Below are 21,486 nucleotides of genomic sequence, written 5' to 3' on the forward strand. Positions count from 1 at the left end.
ATGAATAAATAGAATTTTTTATATCACTTAAAGTTGATTTCAACTAAATTTCCACCCCCAAGAAATCCTTACATTTCAAATCCTATCAAGTGAAATTTAACCTTATAAAAATCTGATCCAAAATATGTCAGCCTATTTTTTCAAGAATAATCTTTTGTATCAATGAGAACATATTAAATTGGACAATGGTTACAAACAACTCCAAGATTTCAACAGCTTCACTCGCCAAAGGTGTATTTCTTGCCCATATACATGTCCCACGTGGGTCAGCTGGGGGTTCTACTGACCCCAGTCTCTCAGGGGCCAGGTAGACACAGTTCCATCACAAGTGCTTCCATGGCAAATTGTGACAAATTTCTGCTCACATTTCACTGGTCAAAGTAAATCAAATCATCACCCCTAATTTCAAAGGGTGGGAAAATATAGTCTTACCTCCTGCCTTCTTACAGGAGGAGAATTGGAGTACGCACGACCAGCCCTATTGACTACCACACTTGCCTTTGCTTTTTTATTTCCCTTGGACCTTGGCACCATGTAATAATCCACACTATCCCCCTGTCTGAGACTCCTATTATCAATCCAACAAATTTATATTATCATACCACCAACAACAAACATTGAATTCTTTTAGAACTATCACATTAAAGCAAAGTTTCCTTTCTTTTTCTTAAAAGCAATATGTCTAGTACATCTAATTTGGGTAGAGTCAGGGTACCACATGTAAGTTTTTTTAAAAAGAGTAGTTGGATCCAGGCGCAGTGGCTCACACCTGTAATCCCAGCACTTTGGGAGGCCGAGGAGGGTGGATCACCTGAGGTCAGGAGTTCAAGACCAGCCTGGCCAACATGGGGAAACCTCGTCTCTACTAAAAATATAAAAATTAGCCAGGGGTGGTGGGGGGGCGCCTGTAATCCCACCTACTCAGGAGATTGAGGCAGGAGAATCGCTTGAACCTGGGAGAAGGAGGTTGCAGTGAGCTGAGATCACGCCATTGCACTCCAGCCTGGGTGACAAGAGCAAAACTCCATCTCGAAAAAAAAAAGAGAAGTTGGTAGCCTGGCTGCGACAGAGATGACTAGTTATTCAGCAAAGACTGACCCTATGTCTCCACCCTATCCCTGCCCCCACCATACAGTAGAGTCACTGCTGAACTGCAACAGGAGCTGTCTTTCTCTGACCCCCATTCTCACAATAGGCAATGAAATGTTGATGGAAGCAGCATTTCCCACTGTCAGACCCAGCCCTAAACCTCCCACACCATCCTCCACTCTCATCTTCTGGCCTGGTATTGATGCCTGAGGCTTTCTTGAAAGCCACGTGTTGAAGAAGGCAGAGTCCCTGTCATCCCAGTCTCCAAATGACTATATTACACAGATTTTCCACCAGTCTCCCTCCCTGCTGACAGTACATACAAACCTATTACAAAAAATGGTTTCATTTTAAAGTTCACAAAAATAAACTTTTATTAAGATAAACTTTCATAGTGATAGGGTAGAAGAATAAATTGACAAAACACTTCAAAAGTGTGAATTTAGAAAGTTTCTGTGGGCTGGGTGCGGCGGCTCAAGGCTGCAATCCCAGCACTTTGGGAGGCTGAGGCGGGCAGATCACTTGAGGTCAGGAGTTCAAGACCAGCTTGGCCAACATGATGAAACCTCGTCTCTACTAAAAATACAAAAATTAGCCAGGCGTGGGGGCAGACGCCTGTAGTTCCAGCTACTTGGGAGTCTGAGATCTGAAAATCACTGGATCCTGGGAGGAGGAGGTTGCAGTGATCCAAGATCACACCACTGTACTCCAGTCTGGGTGACAGAACAAGACTCTGTCTCCAAAAAAAAAAGAAAAAAAAAACCATTTCTAGGGTTAGCCTTGACAATGACAAGTTCTAACAATGTAATCCCTTAGCTACCTATTAATTTCTCTTCATGTTATATGTATTCTCTGGGTTACCACACCGTCTGATTAGAACAGAATTTCCTGGCGAGTGAAGGAAGAACTGCATCGTTATAGAACAGTTTGGAAAAGGCAGCAGGGTAGGACTGCCAGTAACAAGTTTTGTAAAACCCTTTACTTATCACTTCCACTCAACATAGAGACAAGATATAATCATGACATCAATGATTGTCTAATGCTGGAAGGCTGTAATTCTAAGTGTGTCATCATAGAAGTAATTCATAACACATGCAATTAGATGCAGGATAGTACTTAAGTTTTATCATTCATAAAGTTATATTACGTATAGTATTTTTTGGCAAACATAATGCTATGGATTTGCCAAACCTATTTTCTTTTCCCTCTAGGCACACAGATAGGCTGTATTTCCCAGCCAATCCCATGGTTAGATGGGTCATGGTGACAGAGCTCTGGAAAATGGGCACAAAAATGTGAGCCATTCTCAGACTGAATGGAGAATTCAAGGCCCAAGGGAAAATCAGAACCACCAATTAGAAAGAGGCAGGTCTAGAATGAATGCTTAGAATAGCTTCTCTCCATCCAACCTGCATGGGACTACAGGATGAAAAAGAAATATGCCACTGAGATTTTGTTACAGTGATCAGTACAGTTAGCATAACCTAATGAATATGTTAAGACTATTGCATTTGTCTCAGAGAACTATGTCAAAGATTAAAACTGGCGGGGGTGGGGGTGGAATGTTAAGTATACTTGAATAGAGTCATGATTTTAAAAAGAGAGCAGAGGGTCTTTAGAGATGTACTGCATCCCCTCACCTACTCCCACTTCCACCCTGTTCAATTTGGTTCTTTGTAATTATTTCCCAATGTCTACAAATGAAGGCCATGTTTTTGCCACAGCATTCTCAGGAACACCATGCCTTGACCACAGCCCATCCTCCTTGGGCCTCCTCTCCATTCAAGGCTACTTAAGTGAATGAATTTCACTCTTCTGAACTTTGGCTGCCTCACACTATTCCCTCTCTGGAATGCTCTTTCCCCTCACCCCTGCCTAGCTAAATTGTTCTCTCTGCCACTTCTGCTGCGGCCTTTCCGCTGGAAGGCTCAGTTGGAAAGGGCAGCATCCTGCTGTGAATCCTGCAGCCCTTTCCCTGTACAGCCCTGAGGACACTTCTTACATGCCATGTTTTGTGATGATGACAGGTGCACATCTTCTCTGCCCTGCTAGGTTTCAAGTTCCGTGCGCACAGAAACTCCATGTGCCATTACATAAGACATTCAATAACAAATGCTAAATGAATGCATGAACACAATGCACTCATGGCATTCATTTATTGCATAAGTCAATGAATAATTGAATGGAATTCCACAACATCAGCTTGAATGGGAGACCCCTTTCCCTCCAAATGAGTCTGAATTACCCATGGATGGCCCCCAGCTAATATAAAGATGAAGCCACTATGGCAAGGGCAGAGTTTGTTAGAGGCAAACCCAACAATTCCAAACTGGGCTCCACTTGAAATATTAAAGTTCACATGGAAAGCAGTCTGCAAGAATGTAGCAGGAAAAGAGGGGTGGGGTGGGCGAGGAACACTCTTAATTGTTTAAGAAAGTATGGCCAGGTGCAGTGGCTTATGCCTGTAATCCCAGCACTTTGGGAGGCCAAGGCTGGAGGATTGCTTGAGGCCAGCAGTTTGAGACCAGCCTGGGCAACATAGTGAGACCCATCTCTATGACAAATTTAAGAATCAGCCGTGCGTGGTGGTGCACCACCTCTGGTCCCAGCTACTTGGGAGGCTGAGGTGGGAGAATTGGTTGAGCCAGGGAGATGGAGGCTGCAGTAAGCCCTGTTTGCACCACTGCACTCCAGCCTGGGAGACACAGTGAGACCCTGTCTTCAAAAAAAAAAAAAAAAGGTATAGGAAGTAGCTTAAATCTTAGGCATTTTTGAGTACAAAGAACTTTAGGTAAAAGTAATGTTTGACATTCACACACAGAAAAGTGATCATTGAGTGCACAAGCTTTGTATGTGCCACGCTTCATGGACTTCCACAAACTCATCATAAGCTAGGCCGGCACCCCATCAAGAAACTACCAGCAACCCAGAAGCTCCTCCCCTTCAGGTTGTATATACCATTTTAATAGAAAAGGAGGCAAGAGGGGAGGAGGAGAGAATGAAAAAGACTCGAGGAATGGAGACAACACAGGCATCTATTTGAAAAGAAAATGAGAAATGCTACGGCAGGAGAGGGGCACACCCCAGAGAACTCCAGCACTCACTGAGACACACCCTGCAGGGCATTTCCCGATCTGCAGAAAATTCTCTCATGATTCAACAGATACACAAGATGGGTAATTCCAGAAAATGCGGGCTAAGTTTTGGAGGCAAAAAGATTCCTCCTAGGTATAGAGCAAGGCAGGTAGAAATCCCTCCCTGCCCTGCCCTAGGTCCCTGCAGGGGCAAGTGCCACAGCCCTCAAGGTCCTTGTCTAGCCATCACAGAAGAAAGCAGTGCAGACGCCACTGGAATAAAGTTGATTTTTGCTTGGAAAGAAGAAGAAGGAGGTGCAGGGCCGTGGCCTCACAGCGACCCAGCTCACCCTCCTGGGGGTCAGGAAAGCACTTGGCTCCTGGCCAGCCCTACCACCCGCTTCCCAGCCCCAGCCTGCTCTGCTCCTGTGCCCTTTTTCTGAACCTGGAGAGGCGGGGCACCCTCTTGGCTTCCTTCCAGCTGGATGTGACTCCTGCCAGACTCAAAGCTGAGAACCCAGGGCTTTGGAAGGAACAATGTTCCCTAAGAAAGCCTGAGAAGCAGCTCCCATTATAATCTCACTTCCAGCCTCAGGACCAGCGATTTGAGAGCAGACTCCAACCAAGCTGGTCTCTTCAGTCTTCCTCTCTCCTAGGACCCTCTGCTATGCTCTTGAGCAGGGAAAATCCTATGAAGGAAGGAAACAGATTTGGTTCGGAAACTATTCCCTTATTGCAACCAGCTTTGTCTCTGTCAGGATCATGGTGTGTGTGTGAGACAGTTAGGCAGGTGATTAGATGGGTGCATAGGTAGGTAGATAAAATTCCTTAGCAGCATGCAGGTAATTCTGAAGGCAGAGACTCAGGGATGGGTCTGGATGTCCATTCTATGTCAGAATTTCTTGCTCACAGGACATGGTACCGATAGTCTTTGGTCTTATATTTCAATCAATAATAGGAATGGAACAACAAAGAAAACTACTAAATTGGACCAAATAAGAGCTACAAAGGAGATGTTTCTAAAGCACTGTGGTTCCTTATAATGTCAAACTAGGTTACCTCCTAAGTTCCACACCCTACAGAGCATTTTCCTCCCAAGTTTCACATTGCAAGGTTTGAACAGGAGGCAGACTGGAGAGTTTTATGTTAGGTGGTTACATGGAAGGGAGGGGCTGTCTGGGTTTTGGTTAGTCTCGGAGGCTTTGGGAATATCACTCAGTATTCCCATTGCTTCCTGGAAATACAAAGGAATCCAATGGCTTCCAAAAAGAGAGACTCTATACAAACTAACCATTCCAACAACATTTATTGAGGCCCTAGCTTTGTATGTGGCAAGCACTGTGTTAAGCTCTGGGCAATACAGCAAGTGAACACAGAGCAGTCACTCAAAGAACCCAGTCTGGTGGAGGAGGCAGCCCAGTCACCAGCTATCCTCACCCGGGAGAAGTGCTATGATGTCTGCCACTTACCACCTGTGGCACCTAGGGCAAGTCATTCAACTTCTCTGTGCCTTGCTTTTAGCACCTGTAAATGGAGATAATATTAGTGCCTCTCTCCTGGAAGGATGTGAGGATTAAATGAATGAATGTACTAAAGTTCTCAGATCAATGTAAGACTCAAAGAAAGTGCCATAAAAGAGTTTGTGAGCCAGGCACAGTGGTTAACGCCTGTAATTGCAACACTTTGGGAGGCCAAGGCAGGCAGATCACTTGAATCCAGGCATTCCAGACCAGCCAGGGCAACATGGCAATACCTTGTCTCTACTAAATATACAAAAAATTAGGTGAGCGTGGATGCTCACACCTGTAGTTCCAGCTGCTCAGGAGGCTGAGATGGGAGGATCACTTGAGCCTGGGAGGTCAAGGCTGCAGTGAGCTGAGATTGCACTACTGCACTCTAGCCTGGGCGACACAGTGAGACCCTTCCCTAAAAAAGGGTTTCTGCTTGTTGGTGGTGATATTGTTATTGCGGTGGTTTCTACTGGGAGAAAGCTTCCCTAACCCTATGCTTTCCTGACCAGAAAGCCCTCTCAGAGGAGGTTACTCACTCTGAATACCAATGAAGCAGGAGCTGGTCAAATGGCTGAGGGGACGAGAGAAGGGGGAGGGAGAGGAGAGAGAACGACGGGAGGGGATAGGACACAGGGAGTGGCACACAGAGGCACAGAGGTGTGGTGGAACACAGGAGGTATGAGAGCAGAAATTGGTGGAATTCAATTATGGAAGGGATTTGGAAGAGAAGAATCTGGAAGAGAGAGTTAAGGACAGTTGATAAGGGATACATCATAAAAGGTCTAATGTATTACGTAGGCCTGGTGTGGTGGCTCACACCTGTAATCCCAGCACTTTGAAGGCTGTGGCAGGTAGATCACTTGCGGTCAGAAGTTCAAGACCAGGCTGGCCGATATGGTGAAACCCAGTCTTTACTAAAAATACAAAAATTAGTCGGGCGTGATGGTGCATGCCTATAATCCCAGCTACTCAGGAGGCTGAGGCAGGAGAATCACTTGCAACCGGCAAGTGGAGGTTGCAGTGAGTTGAGATCACACCGCTGCACTCCAGCCTGGGAGACAGAGCTAGACTCTGTATCAAAAATAAAAAATAAAATAAAAATGAAGTATCATGCAAAGGATTTTGGATTTTGAAAAGCCAATTTATAGAAAAATCTTTTCCAGAAATTTGTGCAGTGCTTACTACTATGTATTGGCAAAGTTTAATTAAACAAGGAAACAGAAAAATGTGCTCAATGGTCAGTTTCTGATACTAAGAATGGAGAATGAAGTGGAAGGTCCCATAGGGACCTAGATCTGGCTGTAGGTCCATGGAGTTGTGTTGACTGTGACTGATTTCCCATAGCTTCTTTTCTCAGAACCTGAAGTGGCTCCCCTCCACTCACATGGCATAATAATAGCCTACATTCCTAATGGCATCAAGACTGGTACAGTCTCCTACAATCCTCCCTAATGCCATTTGTCCTTACAGTCAGAACCCTGACATTCGGTTCTGGTGTCCACCACTCTCTAGCTAGCCAGGAACTCAAGGGGCAAATCCTGAGCAGCTTAAACCATTCACATAATTCTATCCCCTTTCCTATTGATTGGCTGAGGTATCGACAGGCCCTTGCCACAGTTCTTGCCAGAGACATAAAGGAACCCAGAAGACCTTTGGGAAAATCTTCCTCTCTATGAAAAAGAAACACACAAGATGGCACGGACTTTTCTTCCTCTCTGTGTTGTGTTGGTGTTTGATACCCGGAATTCTGTACCTTCTAGAGTCATCTAACATAATATCCGACATAGTACAGTGAGACAAATTTTTGTTCCATTGAAAATTGAGTATTTATAGCAACTCCCTATGAAATATGTAGGGTAGTTGTTATCCTTTGGTAGATTAGGAAGCCCAAAGAAATGAAGGGGCATATATGAGGCCTGAAGAATGTGCAGGAATAAACCTAGGTCTCATTAATGTGTGTGTTTCCTTTTTTTATTTTTCTTTTTTCTTTTTTTTGAGACGGAGTCTCGCTTTGTTGCCCAGGCTGGAGTACAGTGGTGTGACCTCGGCTCACTGCAAGCTCCGCCTCCCAGGTTCACACCATTCTCCTGCTTCAGCCTCCTGAGTAGCTGGGAGTAAAGGTGGCCGCCACCACACCCGGCTAATTTTTTTATATTTTTAGTAGAGACGGGGTTTCACCATGTTAGCCAGGATGGTCTCAATCTCCTGATCTCGTGATCCGCCCACCCCGGCCTCCAAAAGTGCTGGGATTACAGGCGTGAGCCACCACACCCAGCCTGTGTTTCTACAATACCAGGATGTTTCTCTTAAATCTTACCAAATACAGACCAAAAAATATCAGGCACAGCTTCATAAAGGTTTGCCTTTGTGCTCAAGACAATAAAGCAAGGTATGAAGGTGAACTAAACTGTTAGATTAGATTAAAATGCCTTTTTGCATCTTTATCACAATGTATAAACCATCTGAAGCTGAGTTAAAAAAAATATGAAAAAATGATCATGTTTTTTCAAGATGCAAGATTCCCTCAAGTCTGAGTGACAGAGATACTCCAACAGTAAATAACCAATAACAGAGTTCCCAGCCAGTATGCCCAAAGCGGTGAGGGCCTTGGGGATGCACCCATTGTCTCATGCTTTGAGGAGCTTCCTCAGCTCACCCCAGTGTGCCATACACATGTCACCACTATTTACATGTGCCAAGACGTGAAATACATGTGGGAAGCACACATTTGTCTTGCCATGTCTCTGCCCGTCTCTCTCACTGCTGTCTTTTGCAAACTCTCCATTTCAGTGAACTGATTTGTTCACTGTCCCACAGATGCCTTCTGGCTTGAGGACTTGCCCCTGTGAATCCTCTTCCTGGAATCCTGGACCTTCCCCTGCATACTTAAAACAAAAATTTTCAAATCCCACCCAAAGTGAGCTCCTCCAGTAAACCGTTGGCTTGCATAATGAAAGTTACATCACACAGTTAAACTTATGCTAACACATTGCATATGTTATTCTTTCCTCTGCATGCTCTGTCTCTCCAAGCAGACCATAAATAATCTCTCTGAAGGCCTTTGCAAAGAGCCTTCCTCATAACAAATAATTAATTTTTAATGTCTACTGATCACTGATACTTCCTACTGTGTTATTTTCTAAACTGTTCTATCTTGTCATTGCTGTGATCACTGATGTGATATTGAAGGTCCGAGCCTTTGATTGTATTTTTCTTTTTCCCCCAGTCAAAATGATTTGTATGTCTACAGAATCACAGAAGGGAAAAATAGTATGTTATTAAAACAGGACATTAATGAGGACTGAAGGTCTTCTAAATATTCTGGGGATATAAAATATTCTTACTCATAAAGGATGCCTCTGCATGGAGGAAGTATCCACAGAGGAAGGAAATCTTTGCCATTACTTCTGCCTGGGAGCATTTCCTACAGATAGTCAAATTTTAGTGGCTATATTAAGATTTGGGGAAGAGCAGGGTACTTTTAATCTCAAGCCACCAATAAACCTGACGTATTTGCAAATTTAGTCATAGAACAGAAAATCCTTTGCCTAATCAAACTTAGCTGAATAGTTCCTTCAGAAGCAGGCAGGGCCAAGAGGCTGACTCTCGTGTTTCTGGAATAATGTAGGGTGCGCGTGTGCATGTGCAGTGCCAGATTGGGACCTGGCCCCCTGGAAGTGACTGAGCCAGGACAGGGAAGGGATGTGTTGAATGGTCCGGGGAACAGAGTTGGCCAAGCTCATGGTCCCTTTGAGGTCAGCCCTCCCACCCTCAAACCTCCTCCCACTCCACCCACCCCCAGGAACCCTCCCACACACTCTGGGTAAAACACAGCTTGTCAGGCTCTCACATCATGGCTTGGTGGCTGCAGTGTTTTGATCTTCCCTCAGGACCAACCAAGAAGGCCAGCCTTGACGCTTCTAAAGCTGCCAGCCTCCTAAGGGAGTATTCCTACATAGGAATATACTTTGGGAAGCTGATAAGCCCCCTCTAAATATTTGGTTGGCAGCCTTTGAATGAAATTATTTGCCTGCTGATGTCAACTATTAGAGTGCTATTTAAAAGTTAAAACCCAAGGGACATATGTAAAAGGAGATAAGTCAAATCCTATCTCAGTATCAGAGTAATTCAGAGGAACTCTTAATTATATACTTCCAAGAGACTTGTGAGGCCACCTCCATTCTATCTGCTGCCCTTGAAGCTCAGCTGGAGTCCCTGAACACCCCGGTTGGAGGATGAACTCTTGCGTAGGGAACTCTGAGATGGAGGAGAGGGGGCGTGGGTTCAGGATGCTTGGAGGTTCTGGAAAGAACTGAGGTCACCTGGAAGATACAAAGCTACTCTAAAAATGATTTAGGATGGCTTTTCTATGCATTCTCTACTCCCATAGGCATCAGGAGCCAACTCCCAGGATGGACCCTGTCTGATGCTGTAACAGTGTTCAGCTCCCCAATGTCCCCACGATACCAAGCAACCTCCTTCTCTTTTGTCTACAGTCAATTAATCAATCATTGCTGACAATAAGGCTCCATCCTCAACACAGGATATTTTCTGAATCATTAATTTTTGTTTCAGTAGTTGATCCTTGTTTGGAATATAACGTATTACAATGTGGTGGTAGTAAGTATTAAAATCAAAATACCTTTTTATTCATCTTTCAATTTTAATACTTTTAGCATTTCAACCATTATTTGAAGGGTTACTTACTGCAGTATGTCACATTTATATACACACACCATGCACATGCTGCAGTGCTTTCAGCTTCAGCCAGTGATATTTTAGGCCCCAAATGCTCTGAAAAAATAGACAAAGCTCTCACCAAGCTAAGGAAGTGAGCTCCGAGACCGTGCCTTTAAAAATTTTCAGCTGGATAACTTAGTCCTCAAGATGACTAGGTTTCTCTTTCCCCACTCCTCAGTTAGTGTGTAGGAACAAGGATTCTTTTGAATTCCCAGGAGGGAAATGAGTTTAATTTGACTGGTAAAAGTCTTCTTAATAGGACACTTAATACTGTGGCTCTTAAACCTTTTCTTTTACTTAGAACTAGCTACAAAGATATTTCATACGTTTATGTCTCATAATGGGTAATTTTGGTTTGGATTTATGTCATTTTGTCTCAGTATCACAATTTTTGAAAAATTAGTTCAAAGAGAAAAAAAAAAGAAAGAAAAACCATGGTAAACATTGCTTAGTCTCATACTCTTACCCTCTCTCTCTATGCTAAAACAGGAAATGCATTTCTGACACTTTTAAAATGAGCAATCACACGTATAATCAACTTGGTTAAAACTTCCTTCCTGGTAACTGCAACACTTCCTCTGCATCTGGATATGAAGGGAGCCCCAGAAAAGCGGAAGAATTTAGAGGCACACTGGGTAGGTCTGAATTTGTTTTGTTTTTAAAAATTAAACAAATGATCCTTCAGCATCATCACCTCCGCTGCTTTATCAGGTATTGCTTCCTTCTATTTTTTGCTCTTTGTTGGGTCTGACTCGGAATAGTGGCACTTCCTCCTCGGCTAGATTATTTTTATCTGGAACTGTTGTCGGTTCTCGAGATGATACTACCACTGAATGTCTGTGTTTCATTGTCTAGTCCAACCTGTATTGTGGATATTCACAAGGTTCCGGCAAAAGTTTTGCAGGTGCATCAGATTTTTGTTTTTGTTTTGGGAGGAAAAGGGAGGGCACGGTGGCCAGGCTTCATATTCCTACAAGTGCATACTTCAAGATTACTGTACTTACTGTGTTTCCAACATCTTCTCATAAAAGGGGAAAGTGTCATAGCCTCAGCCATGAAGGAAACCAGTGAGTATTATCCTGTTTTCCTCTGCATCTTATAAGATCGTTCGGTATCACTGAGGCAGAAGTTATTGCTGTGTATTTATATGCTGCCTAAATTTGGACATGTTTTATTTCAAGTTAGTGTCAACATCAATGTATCTTACAGTTCTCTTGTTAGTTATTCTATAATGTAGCAAAAGACCAAAATGAATGTTTTAAGCCACAAGAGACAGTTCTTTGGGACAGTTGGTTTCACTTACTAAGTATAACTTCATATTTTAAGAGAGGGAATATTGGCTTTAAAGTTAAGCCAAGATTTGAACATAAGTTTGGATCAAATGAAATGTGTCTTTCTTATCTTTTTATCAAGCTCTCCTTTTTGGTACACATCAAATGCTCCACTATTTCTTAAAGAAATAATGTAGTTTTGAGTCTAACATTAGTTATTTAAGAGAGTAAATGATATTTTCTGAAACTTTTTTTCTTTCAGTGATTGATTCTTGTTTAGAATATAATGTATTACAATGTAGTGATACTAAATATTAAAAGCAAATACCTATTAATCTTTCAGTGTTAATACATTTCAAATTTCAGTTATTACTTGAAGGATTTCATATTGCAGTATGTTCCATTTATACTTAAGTGCTTTGTGAAGGGTAGGTACTTATTGAATTCTGTGGAAAGAGTAAGTTAATGAGAATAAATTTGTGAACTTGTGTCATAAAAATGAAAATATTAGAGCAAAAAAGAAGTTAAATGATTGGGGGTCTAAACAGAAGGTCACTGGAATCCAGAAATCCTGCCTTCCATCCTGTGGCTCTTCCACTATTAAGCAGAGACAGATCAAATTAATTTAAATTAATTAATTAAACAATGTTAAAATTACCTACATGTTCCTATTGGGAGAGTACAGGGCTGGGTGACTCTTCTAAGATACTGACCTAATATAGCAATGACAGCCACAATGCTGACAAATTCAGTGATTCAAAATTTTACGTATCTGCAAATGGTTTTGACTGTAACTTTACTAATTCCGACATGTTTTAGCTTTACGAATGAAATGACTTGCTTTCCTAATTAGAAAGAAAAAAAGATGAAACCAAGTGACAGGAAATTTATTAGGGAGTAGATCGTGGGTCCAGGCAGTTTGAAAACAGACAACGTGAAGCAAGGTTGGGTGAGGTGTCTGGGTTCCAAGAAGTGTGAGACTGAACAAAGAGGAAGTAAGTTAAAGGCCTGTTTTCAAAGTGAGGTTTTTTGGCATCTCATGTTGCACCTTGTAAACTAGGACTTGATCCTTAACTGTACTATTTTAGTCATCTATGTTTCAGTATGTTTAAGAACAATTTCCATTCTCAGCCATTATAATGTGTCATGCACTGTGTTGGCTGAGTGTTTTACCCACCTCTTTAAAATTTTCAAAGTATACAGAAGTAGAACGACCAATAAGCCCCCATATACCCGTCACCTATATTGAACAAGTATTATTTAACTCTCCCTCTGGGACATTCATTACTAACCTGTCTGAGAGATGAGAAACAGGATCAGAGATTAAACAGCCCAAATCACCCAGAAAGTAAGTGGCTGGACCAGGCCTCATGGGCCCGACTCCAAAGCCCATGCTCTGAAGGGCTGTAGTGCTTCCAGTTTAAAATACTTGGTCCCTCTGGGTGCCTGCACACATGTACGCCGCCTACACCTCCTCTTTCCTCATCTCACCAGAAAATATAAAGGGAAAGTGCCTTTCTTGTGACAAATCCCTGTCTCCCTCTGCTCCCAGGTCGCGTAGGGCATGGAGCTGGAGAACTATGAACAGCCCGTGGTGCTGAGAGAGGACAACTGCCGCAGGCGCCGGAGGATGAAGCCGCGCAGTGCTGCGGCCAGCCTGTCCTCCATGGAGCTCATCCCCATCGAGTTCGTGCTGCCCACCAGCCAGCGCAAATGCAAGAGCCCCGAAACGGCGCTGCTGCACGTGGCGGGCCACGGCAACGTGGAGCAGATGAAGGCCCAGGTGTGGCTGCGAGCGCTGGAGACCAGCATGGCGTCGGACTTCTACCACCGACTGGGGCCGGACCACTTCCTCCTGCTCTACCAGAAGAAGGGGCAGTGGTATGAGATCTACGACAAGTACCAGGTGGTGCAGACTCTGGACTGCCTGCGCTACTGGAAGGCCACTCACCGGAGCCCGGGCCAGATCCACCTGGTGCAGCGGCGCCCGCCCTCTGAGGAGTCGCAGGCCTTCCAGCGGCAGCTCACCGCGCTGATTGGCTATGATGTCACCGACGTCAGCAACGTGCACGACGACGAGCTGGAGTTCACGCGCCGCGGCCTGGTGACGCCGCGCATGGCGGAGGTGGCCAGTCGCGACCCGAGGCTCTACGCCATGCACCCCTGGGTGACGTCCAAGCCCCTCCCGGAGTACCTGTGGAAGAAGATTGCCAACAACTGCATCTTCATCGTCATTCACCGCAGCACCACCAGCCAGACCATTAAGGTCTCGCCCGACGACACCCCTGGAACCATCCTGCAGAGCTTCTTCACCAAGATGGCCAAGAAGAAATCTCTGATGGATATTCCTGAAAGCCAAAGCGAACAGGATTTTGTGCTGCGCGTCTGTGGCCGGGATGAGTACCTGGTGGGCGAAACGCCCATCAAAAACTTCCAGTGGGTGAGGCACTGCCTCAAGAACGGAGAAGAAATTCACCTGGTACTGGACACGCCTCCAGACCCGGCCCTAGACGAGGTAAGGAAGGAAGAGTGGCCACTGGTGGATGACTGCACAGGAGTCACTGGCTACCATGAGCAGCTGACCATCCACGGCAAGGACCACGAGAGTGTGTTCACCGTGTCCCTGTGGGACTGCGACCGCAAGTTCAGGGTCAAGATCAGAGGCATTGATATCCCCGTCCTGCCCCGGAACACCGACCTCACAGTTTTTGTAGAGGCAAACATCCAGCATGGGCAGCAAGTCCTTTGCCAAAGGAGAACCAGCCCCAAACCCTTCACAGAGGAGGTGCTCTGGAATGTGTGGCTTGAGTTCAGTATCAAAATCAAAGACTTGCCCAAAGGAGCTCTACTGAACCTCCAGATCTACTGTGGTAAAGCTCCAGCAGTGTCCAGCAAGGCCTCTGCAGAGTCCCCCAGTTCTGAGTCCAAGGGCAAAGTTCAGCTTCTCTATTATGTGAACCTGCTGCTGATAGACCACCGGTTCCTTCTGCGCCGTGGAGAATACGTTCTCCACATGTGGCAGATATCCGGGAAGGGAGAAGACCAAGGAAGCTTCAGTGCTGACAAACTCACGTCTGCAACTAACCCAGACAAGGAGAACTCAATGTCCATCTCCATTCTTCTGGACAATTACTGCCACCCGATAGCCCTGCCTAAGCATCAGCCCACCCCTGACCCGGAAGGGGACCGGGTTCGAGCAGAAATGCCCAACCAGCTTCGCAAGCAATTGGAGGCGATCATAGCTACTGATCCACTTAACCCTCTCACAGCAGAGGACAAAGAATTGCTCTGGCACTTTAGATATGAAAGCCTTAAGCACCCAAAAGCATATCCTAAGCTATTTAGTTCAGTGAAATGGGGACAGCAAGAAATTGTGGCCAAAACATACCAATTGTTGGCCAGAAGGGAAGTCTGGGATCAAAGTGCTTTGGATGTTGGGTTAACAATGCAGCTCCTGGACTGCAACTTCTCAGATGAAAATGTAAGAGCCATTGCAGTTCAGAAACTGGAGAGCTTGGAGGACGATGATGTTCTGCATTACCTTCTACAGTTGGTACAGGTAGGGGATGTTGGTGTTATCAATGGAAGCCTTCTCAAAAGGAATTTATTTGCATATGCACAGGCACCCCATTCAGTTGTCATCAAATGCCCTTTGTTCAGAGCTTCATCATCGGCCAAACTAGATCTGATGAAGCCACCTCAAAAAGTAGTAAACTGTTGCATGTACATTTTTACTGTCTTGGAGGGTTTGCCGACAAGCGTTTTGCAGACATTAGTACTTCACGTTTTTAGGAGAATTGGCCCTGTGGGAATACTTTGTTCTCATTTATTATTTTAATAATAGATTCCACTTAATGTGCCAAGGCTCCAAGTGACTGACATGCTTTCAGTGTATTATCTCATTTAACTCTTTCAATAACTATGATGGAGGTCAAATTAACATTTGCACTTTTTACATGAGGAAACTGAGGTACAAAGAGGCTAAGTAATGTGCCCAAGATCACATACTTTGAAAGAGGCAGACCAGAATTCAAACCCAGGAGGTCTGCCTCCAAATCCTGCTCTTTTCACTACCCGAAACCCTTCACAAATCCACCACCATATCCTTCGTCAGTCTGGTGTCAGGATTCTGGGACTAGAGATAAAAGGTCTTACTCTCTGTCTAAGTCTATTACAGTTCACAGAATAATATCTCATATCTGGGTAGAATCTTGAAAGCTCCTCTCTGCAGATAGGTACAGGACTGTATGTATTTCTACTCCGTTTCTCATGATGTTCCTTGGGATCCTGAGAGGACAAGTGATTTTTCTAAGGTTTAGCTAAGAAGTTAAAGAAAGAAAGGGGAACAGTTCCCCTGCTCACTTTAGCAGTTCTCAACTTATATTGTACTGCTTGACAAGGGAAAGGAAGTAAAGGAATTTGAATAGAAGTGCTATTTTAGAGCACAGACCTATTCATTCATTAATTCAACAACATGTACTGAGAAGACTGGCATTAAATGAGTAGACACACAAACAGATGTTTAATACCAAATTGTGACAAATACTTTCGGGAAAACTATACCGTATTATGAGAAAACAGTCCAGGGGTCCAAGGTACACTTAATTTTGATTAAGGGACCCAGGGACAGTTCTGAGTAAGTGATGTTTGACCTGAGATCTTTAGGAGTAGCCAGGCTAAATATTACACACTAAACTGTCTAATCACTATCTGTATTTATAGGAAGTTCTGGAGTTTTCTGATAAGCATTTTGGATAGCCTCAACTTTAACTCTCAATCTTCACCTTCCTGTTAGTCAGATACTTGAAACATTACATTTGGGTTTGTTTTCATCCGTTAAATATATTCAGTAGTTTTTTCACTACATCAGATATTTGTATAACACTAAAGAATTTTAGAATAATTAAATAGTCTTCAGTTTTCTAGCTCTCCATAAGAAAAACAACATGAAACAAACTTGAATGAGCTCTGTTGCAAATCCTAAGGCTAACATGAATTATTTTTCATTGTCATGTTCACAAGTGAACTTTAAAGAGCTGGAAAATGAATAATCTTCTTTTTAGAAATGTGTTAAATGGAAGAGGTCAATACATAATATTAACATTGAATTTGTGGTCTTAAATCTGAAGAAGAGTAGTCATTTGTAAAACTACTTGAGACATTTTCAGCTATGGCTAAATGACTCATTCCTCATCAAAATGGTCTCCTAGTTGAGATCTGCACTGTCTTTACAGAAGTGAAACCTGAAGAAGGTCAGAAAGACTCACATCTGGGTTAGAAACTTAAAACATTGCGAAAATGAGTACTGGTGGCTAAAAGACCACATTCTCAGAATTAAGGCCTTTGATGCAGCTACAGTGGCACCTATTTGACCATAACTTTGAAAAGCATTTTTGTAAAAACTTGTATAATTGAAACATGATGAAGTCACTACTGATCATGTCCAAACTGGAAAACCAGAGGAAGAATTGTAAATCCTTCCAAGGAGCCTCCAGTTCCTAAAATATAAACTAGAATGGGAATTTCTTCCGTTCCTTAGGAAAAAAGGATACACCATTTCTATTCATAAAGTGCATACTCGGAGATATTTAATATTAAGTCTCTCTTCATGTTTACATATGATATCGATCCTCTAACTTTGTATATGCTTTTATAATAATCTGAACAATGTTAGTGTTGCTGCTTTTAAAGTTACGAACTATTTCAAACTTACAGAAAAGCACAGAGAACAATGAAACAAATACCCATGCACTCACAAAATTTAATTGTGTTTTTTACATTTTATCAGTTCTTCCTCTTCAGTAATAGAGCTGTACTAAGTCAATAGTCTCTAACATCAGCCAAGTGATATGAAAATTACTAAACACTAAAAATGAAGATCAAATTATACCTAAGAAAACATAAAATCAGGGACTTTTGGACAGAAAGCTCTGTACACACCACAGTGTGGCAGGGGGTAGTGATTGCTCTATGTGGATTGATCTAGACCCACTGTTTACTTGTAGTTAAGAACCTGTGAGACAGTTCAGTGACTTGCCAGTAAGATGCCAAAAAGAGAGGCTATAGAGCTTTTAGGATCTTTTCATCTAACAAATATTTTTCTCCTTATGTGTATTATACTATATGTCCACTGTCCATTTTCTTTCTCACATCCTCTCTTACCTTCCACTTTATAGATTTGTTACAGTGTCTCCATCTTTCCCCTCTACCCCTCCAACAAAACCAGTAAGACCTAATTAGAGCAAATTCCCTCACCTCTTCACCTTTGAATTTATCAATAGCACATGACCGTGAGTCAAGTGTTTCAGCCTCTAATCCCAGTTATGTCATCGGTTGCTCTATGATCTTAAGTCAAGTGGTTCAGTCTGGTCCTAAGTGTCCTCTAAAAGACAGAATTAAACTTAAGTTACTATTAAGATTTTCATCTTTCTAGCCATGAAGTCCCACTAAAACAGAGCACCAGTTCTCCATTTCCTTTTCCCTGATTCAACAATGTAGAGTATAGTCCTACAAATGCCAATGTGTTCTTCCTTTAGGCTGTGAAATTTGAACCATACCATGATAGCGCCCTTGCCAGATTTCTGCTGAAGCGTGGTTTAAGAGTAAGTACTTCCATTTTGATAATAGCATGACATTTTAAGTTGCCAAGAATTGACTGGTAGACCTAAAGCATTAGTCATAATAATTTCAACTTTCTTGTACCTGCCCTCAGAACAAAAGAATTGGTCACTTTTTGTTTTGGTTCTTGAGAAGTGAGATAGCCCAGTCCAGACACTATCAGCAGAGGTTCGCCGTGATTCTGGAAGCCTATTTGAGGGGCTGTGGCACAGCCATGCTGCACGACTTTACCCAACAAGTCCAAGTAATCGAGATGTTACAAAAAGTCACCCTTGATATTAAATCGCTCTCTGCTGAAAAGTATGATGTCAGTTCCCAAGGTATGGTGGCTATATTTTCTTGGTTCTCTTTCCAAATGCCTTCGTCTCCAAATGCCATTGTTCCTATAATTCTTTTTCTTCCTGGAATCCAAGTTGCATCCTCCTGAAGGCACCAAGAACACATTTTTGAGTCTTCTGTCTGCATGGAGTAAACAAATTTAAAGTTCTCCTTTTACAAGTTCATAATTTTTAACTATATATTTACATATTCTTAACTCTGAAAAATTAACTAGCATTATGCAGATGTAAGATGTATTTTTTAAGAACAGTTGCATACACAAAGATTAGATATTTCCAAATCTTTACCTTTTTCTTCACATCTCTGAATATGCACATATAGTTTTCAAGTTTTCAGTCTTATAAAATGATGAATTTTTGAGAGGCTATTTTAATTTCTTGGCATTTCTTCGTCTATATATCTCAGAGTAATATATAGAGATACATTCATTCTTCCCTATCTGTGGCCCAACATCTGTAAATTCAACCAAGCACGGATAGAAAACATTTGGAAAATAATTGCATCTGCATTGAACACGTACAGACTTTTATTATTGTCATTATTCCCTAAACAGTACAGTATAACAACTATTTACTTAGCATTTACATTTTATCAGATATTATAGGTATCTAGAGATGATTTACAGTATATGGGAGGAAGTGCATAGGTTATATGCAAATACTACACCATTTTATATCAGGGACTTGAGCATTCATGGATTATGATATCTGCAGGAGGTCCTGGAACCAATCCTTACAGAGACCAAGAGATGACTCTGTATCTGTGTCTGTTTGTGTGTGTGTGTGTAAAGGTAATAAACACACACACACACACACACACACACACACACACCCCACCTTCTCTCTCAAGCTGTTTCCAATATCTTATCCCTACCCTAAGAAAACCTGCTTCTGCCCTAGGAAAATTAATCACTCCTTCTCTGTAATTCTGTAGATTTTGATTGATACTACATTAAATTAAAGTCTTTAACATATCTTCCTGGTCTGGTAAACTGTATGAACCTTGAATCTAGAGAATATCTCGTTTTCATTTTTACATACCTAGACCTAGCACTGTGGCTTATTACATAGAGACTTCATGTACTCAACCAGTATTTTAAACTCCTGAAAATTTAAAATGTCTTTCTCCCTTTGATTCTTACAATGCTTCCTCCTAAAAATGATAATGGTAATAATAATATTTCATTTGTATCTTAAGAAAGGAAAACATTTGTACTGACCCTCATTCTGTCAGTTATCCAGTAATTTTTAATTCACATATTTTGCCTTTAGAATTTTGAGGCTGTCACATCCATCTTCTCTACTTCTCTACAGAACCTAACTTCCTCTTCTGAAAAGAAATTACAGAACCCTAACCAAATTCCATTTATTATTTTCCTCAAATGTCTGTTCCTCAAATCAGATGATAGTTTAAAGTTTAACATGCTGGAAAGAAAACCACAGTATTAATTCCTTAGCATTACCCTCAGAGCATCCTTCTCTACTTGGATTGTGTTGGTATGTATGTGTTATCCCACATATATTCACATATTTCTGTCCCCTGTTGTAGTATGTGCACATGGTTATGTTGCTCACAGTAAGCCCAATGTATCTTACCACCTCATATGGTTAGTTCCTCAAAGGCAGGGCCCACCCGGTTTTCTTCTGCTCTACACCAGAACAAATATATAGAATGCTATGAATAAGTGTGTTCTCAGGAAATGTAATAGATAATATTGATGATTTCTTGAACTCACATAACTCTTGTGTACTTTTGACAATTACAGTTATTTCACAACTTAAACAAAAGCTTGAAAACCTGCAGAATTCTCAACTCCCCAAAAGCTTTAGAGTTCCATATGATCCTGGACTGAAAGCAGGAGCGCTGGCAGTAGGTATCACTTGGATGTCTCCACGTGGTCTTTATGTCTTGAAGATGTCTAACATGCTTGCTGGGGCCCAGTACTTAAAACCTAATGTTTATGCATAGACAGGGAAGCTGGAGAGTCTCTGGATGGGTTTCTCATAAGCCCTTGTCTAATCACTGGTTATGAAAGCCTCAACACCAGATAATTTCCCTTCCATATTTTTTAAATCAGCTTGAGATACTCTTTGTATACAATAAAAATTGTCCATTTAAAATGTAGAATTCAGGGAACAGGCACAGTTCAAGGTCAGGAGTTCAAGACCATGATGGCCAACATGGTGAAACCCTGTCTCTACTAAAAAATACAAAACAAAGTAAGCTGGGCATGGTGGCGCATTCTTGTAATCCCAGCTACTCGGGAGGCTGAGGCAGGAGAATTGCTTGAACTGGGGCCCAGGAGGCAGAGGTTGCAGTGAGCCGAGATCGCACCACTGCACTCTAGCCTGGGTGACAGAGCAAGACTCCATCTCAAAAAAAAAAAAAACGTAGAATTCAGTGAGTTTTGAGAAATGTATACAATTATATAACCACCACCACAATCAAGATCTAGAACATTTCCATAGACATGTTAGAGAAAAAGTTCTGTCGTGTTCCATTGCAGTTAATCCTTTTTCTCCTCCCATTCTCTCTGCAAATGCAGCAGATCTACTTTCTATCATAAAATGCCTTTTCTAGACTTTTATTAAGAGGAATCATACAGTACATAGTTTTATATCTGAATTATTTTACTTTCCATAATGCTTTTAAGATTCATTCATGTTATTATATGTATCAGTTATTTGTTTCTTTTTATGAGTGAGTAGTAGTCCCTTGTATGGATATACCACAGTTTATTTTCCATTCATTTTTTGAATAAATGTTTAACAGTGGGGTAGTTGGGTCAGATGGTGTGTGTGTGCAATTTTACAAGATACCCATTTTTCCAAAGTGGTTGTACCA

At 42.3% G+C, this 21,486-nt stretch overlaps 1 protein-coding gene across 4 annotated transcripts in view; it reads left to right on the forward strand.

The window, feature by feature from the left end:
* Positions 1-10,907: 10,907 nt before the first annotated feature.
* Positions 10,908-21,486, forward strand: part of PIK3CG (phosphatidylinositol-4,5-bisphosphate 3-kinase catalytic subunit gamma) — a 41,235-nt gene continuing 30,656 nt past the window's right edge. Inside the window, exons 1-5 of one of the 4 annotated variants that reach the window (XM_015134598.3) lie at positions 10,908-11,125; positions 13,238-15,244; positions 18,222-18,287; positions 18,398-18,623; positions 20,408-20,511. In XM_015134598.3, coding sequence (XP_014990084.1) covers positions 13,250-15,244; positions 18,222-18,287; positions 18,398-18,623; positions 20,408-20,511 — 2,391 coding nt within the window. In that variant the 5' untranslated portion in view covers positions 10,908-11,125; positions 13,238-13,249. 4 annotated transcript variants of the gene reach the window in all.

The sequence above is a fragment of the Macaca mulatta genome, chromosome 3 (assembly GCF_049350105.2).
Source record: "Macaca mulatta isolate MMU2019108-1 chromosome 3, T2T-MMU8v2.0, whole genome shotgun sequence".
NCBI lineage: Eukaryota > Metazoa > Chordata > Mammalia > Primates > Cercopithecidae > Macaca > Macaca mulatta.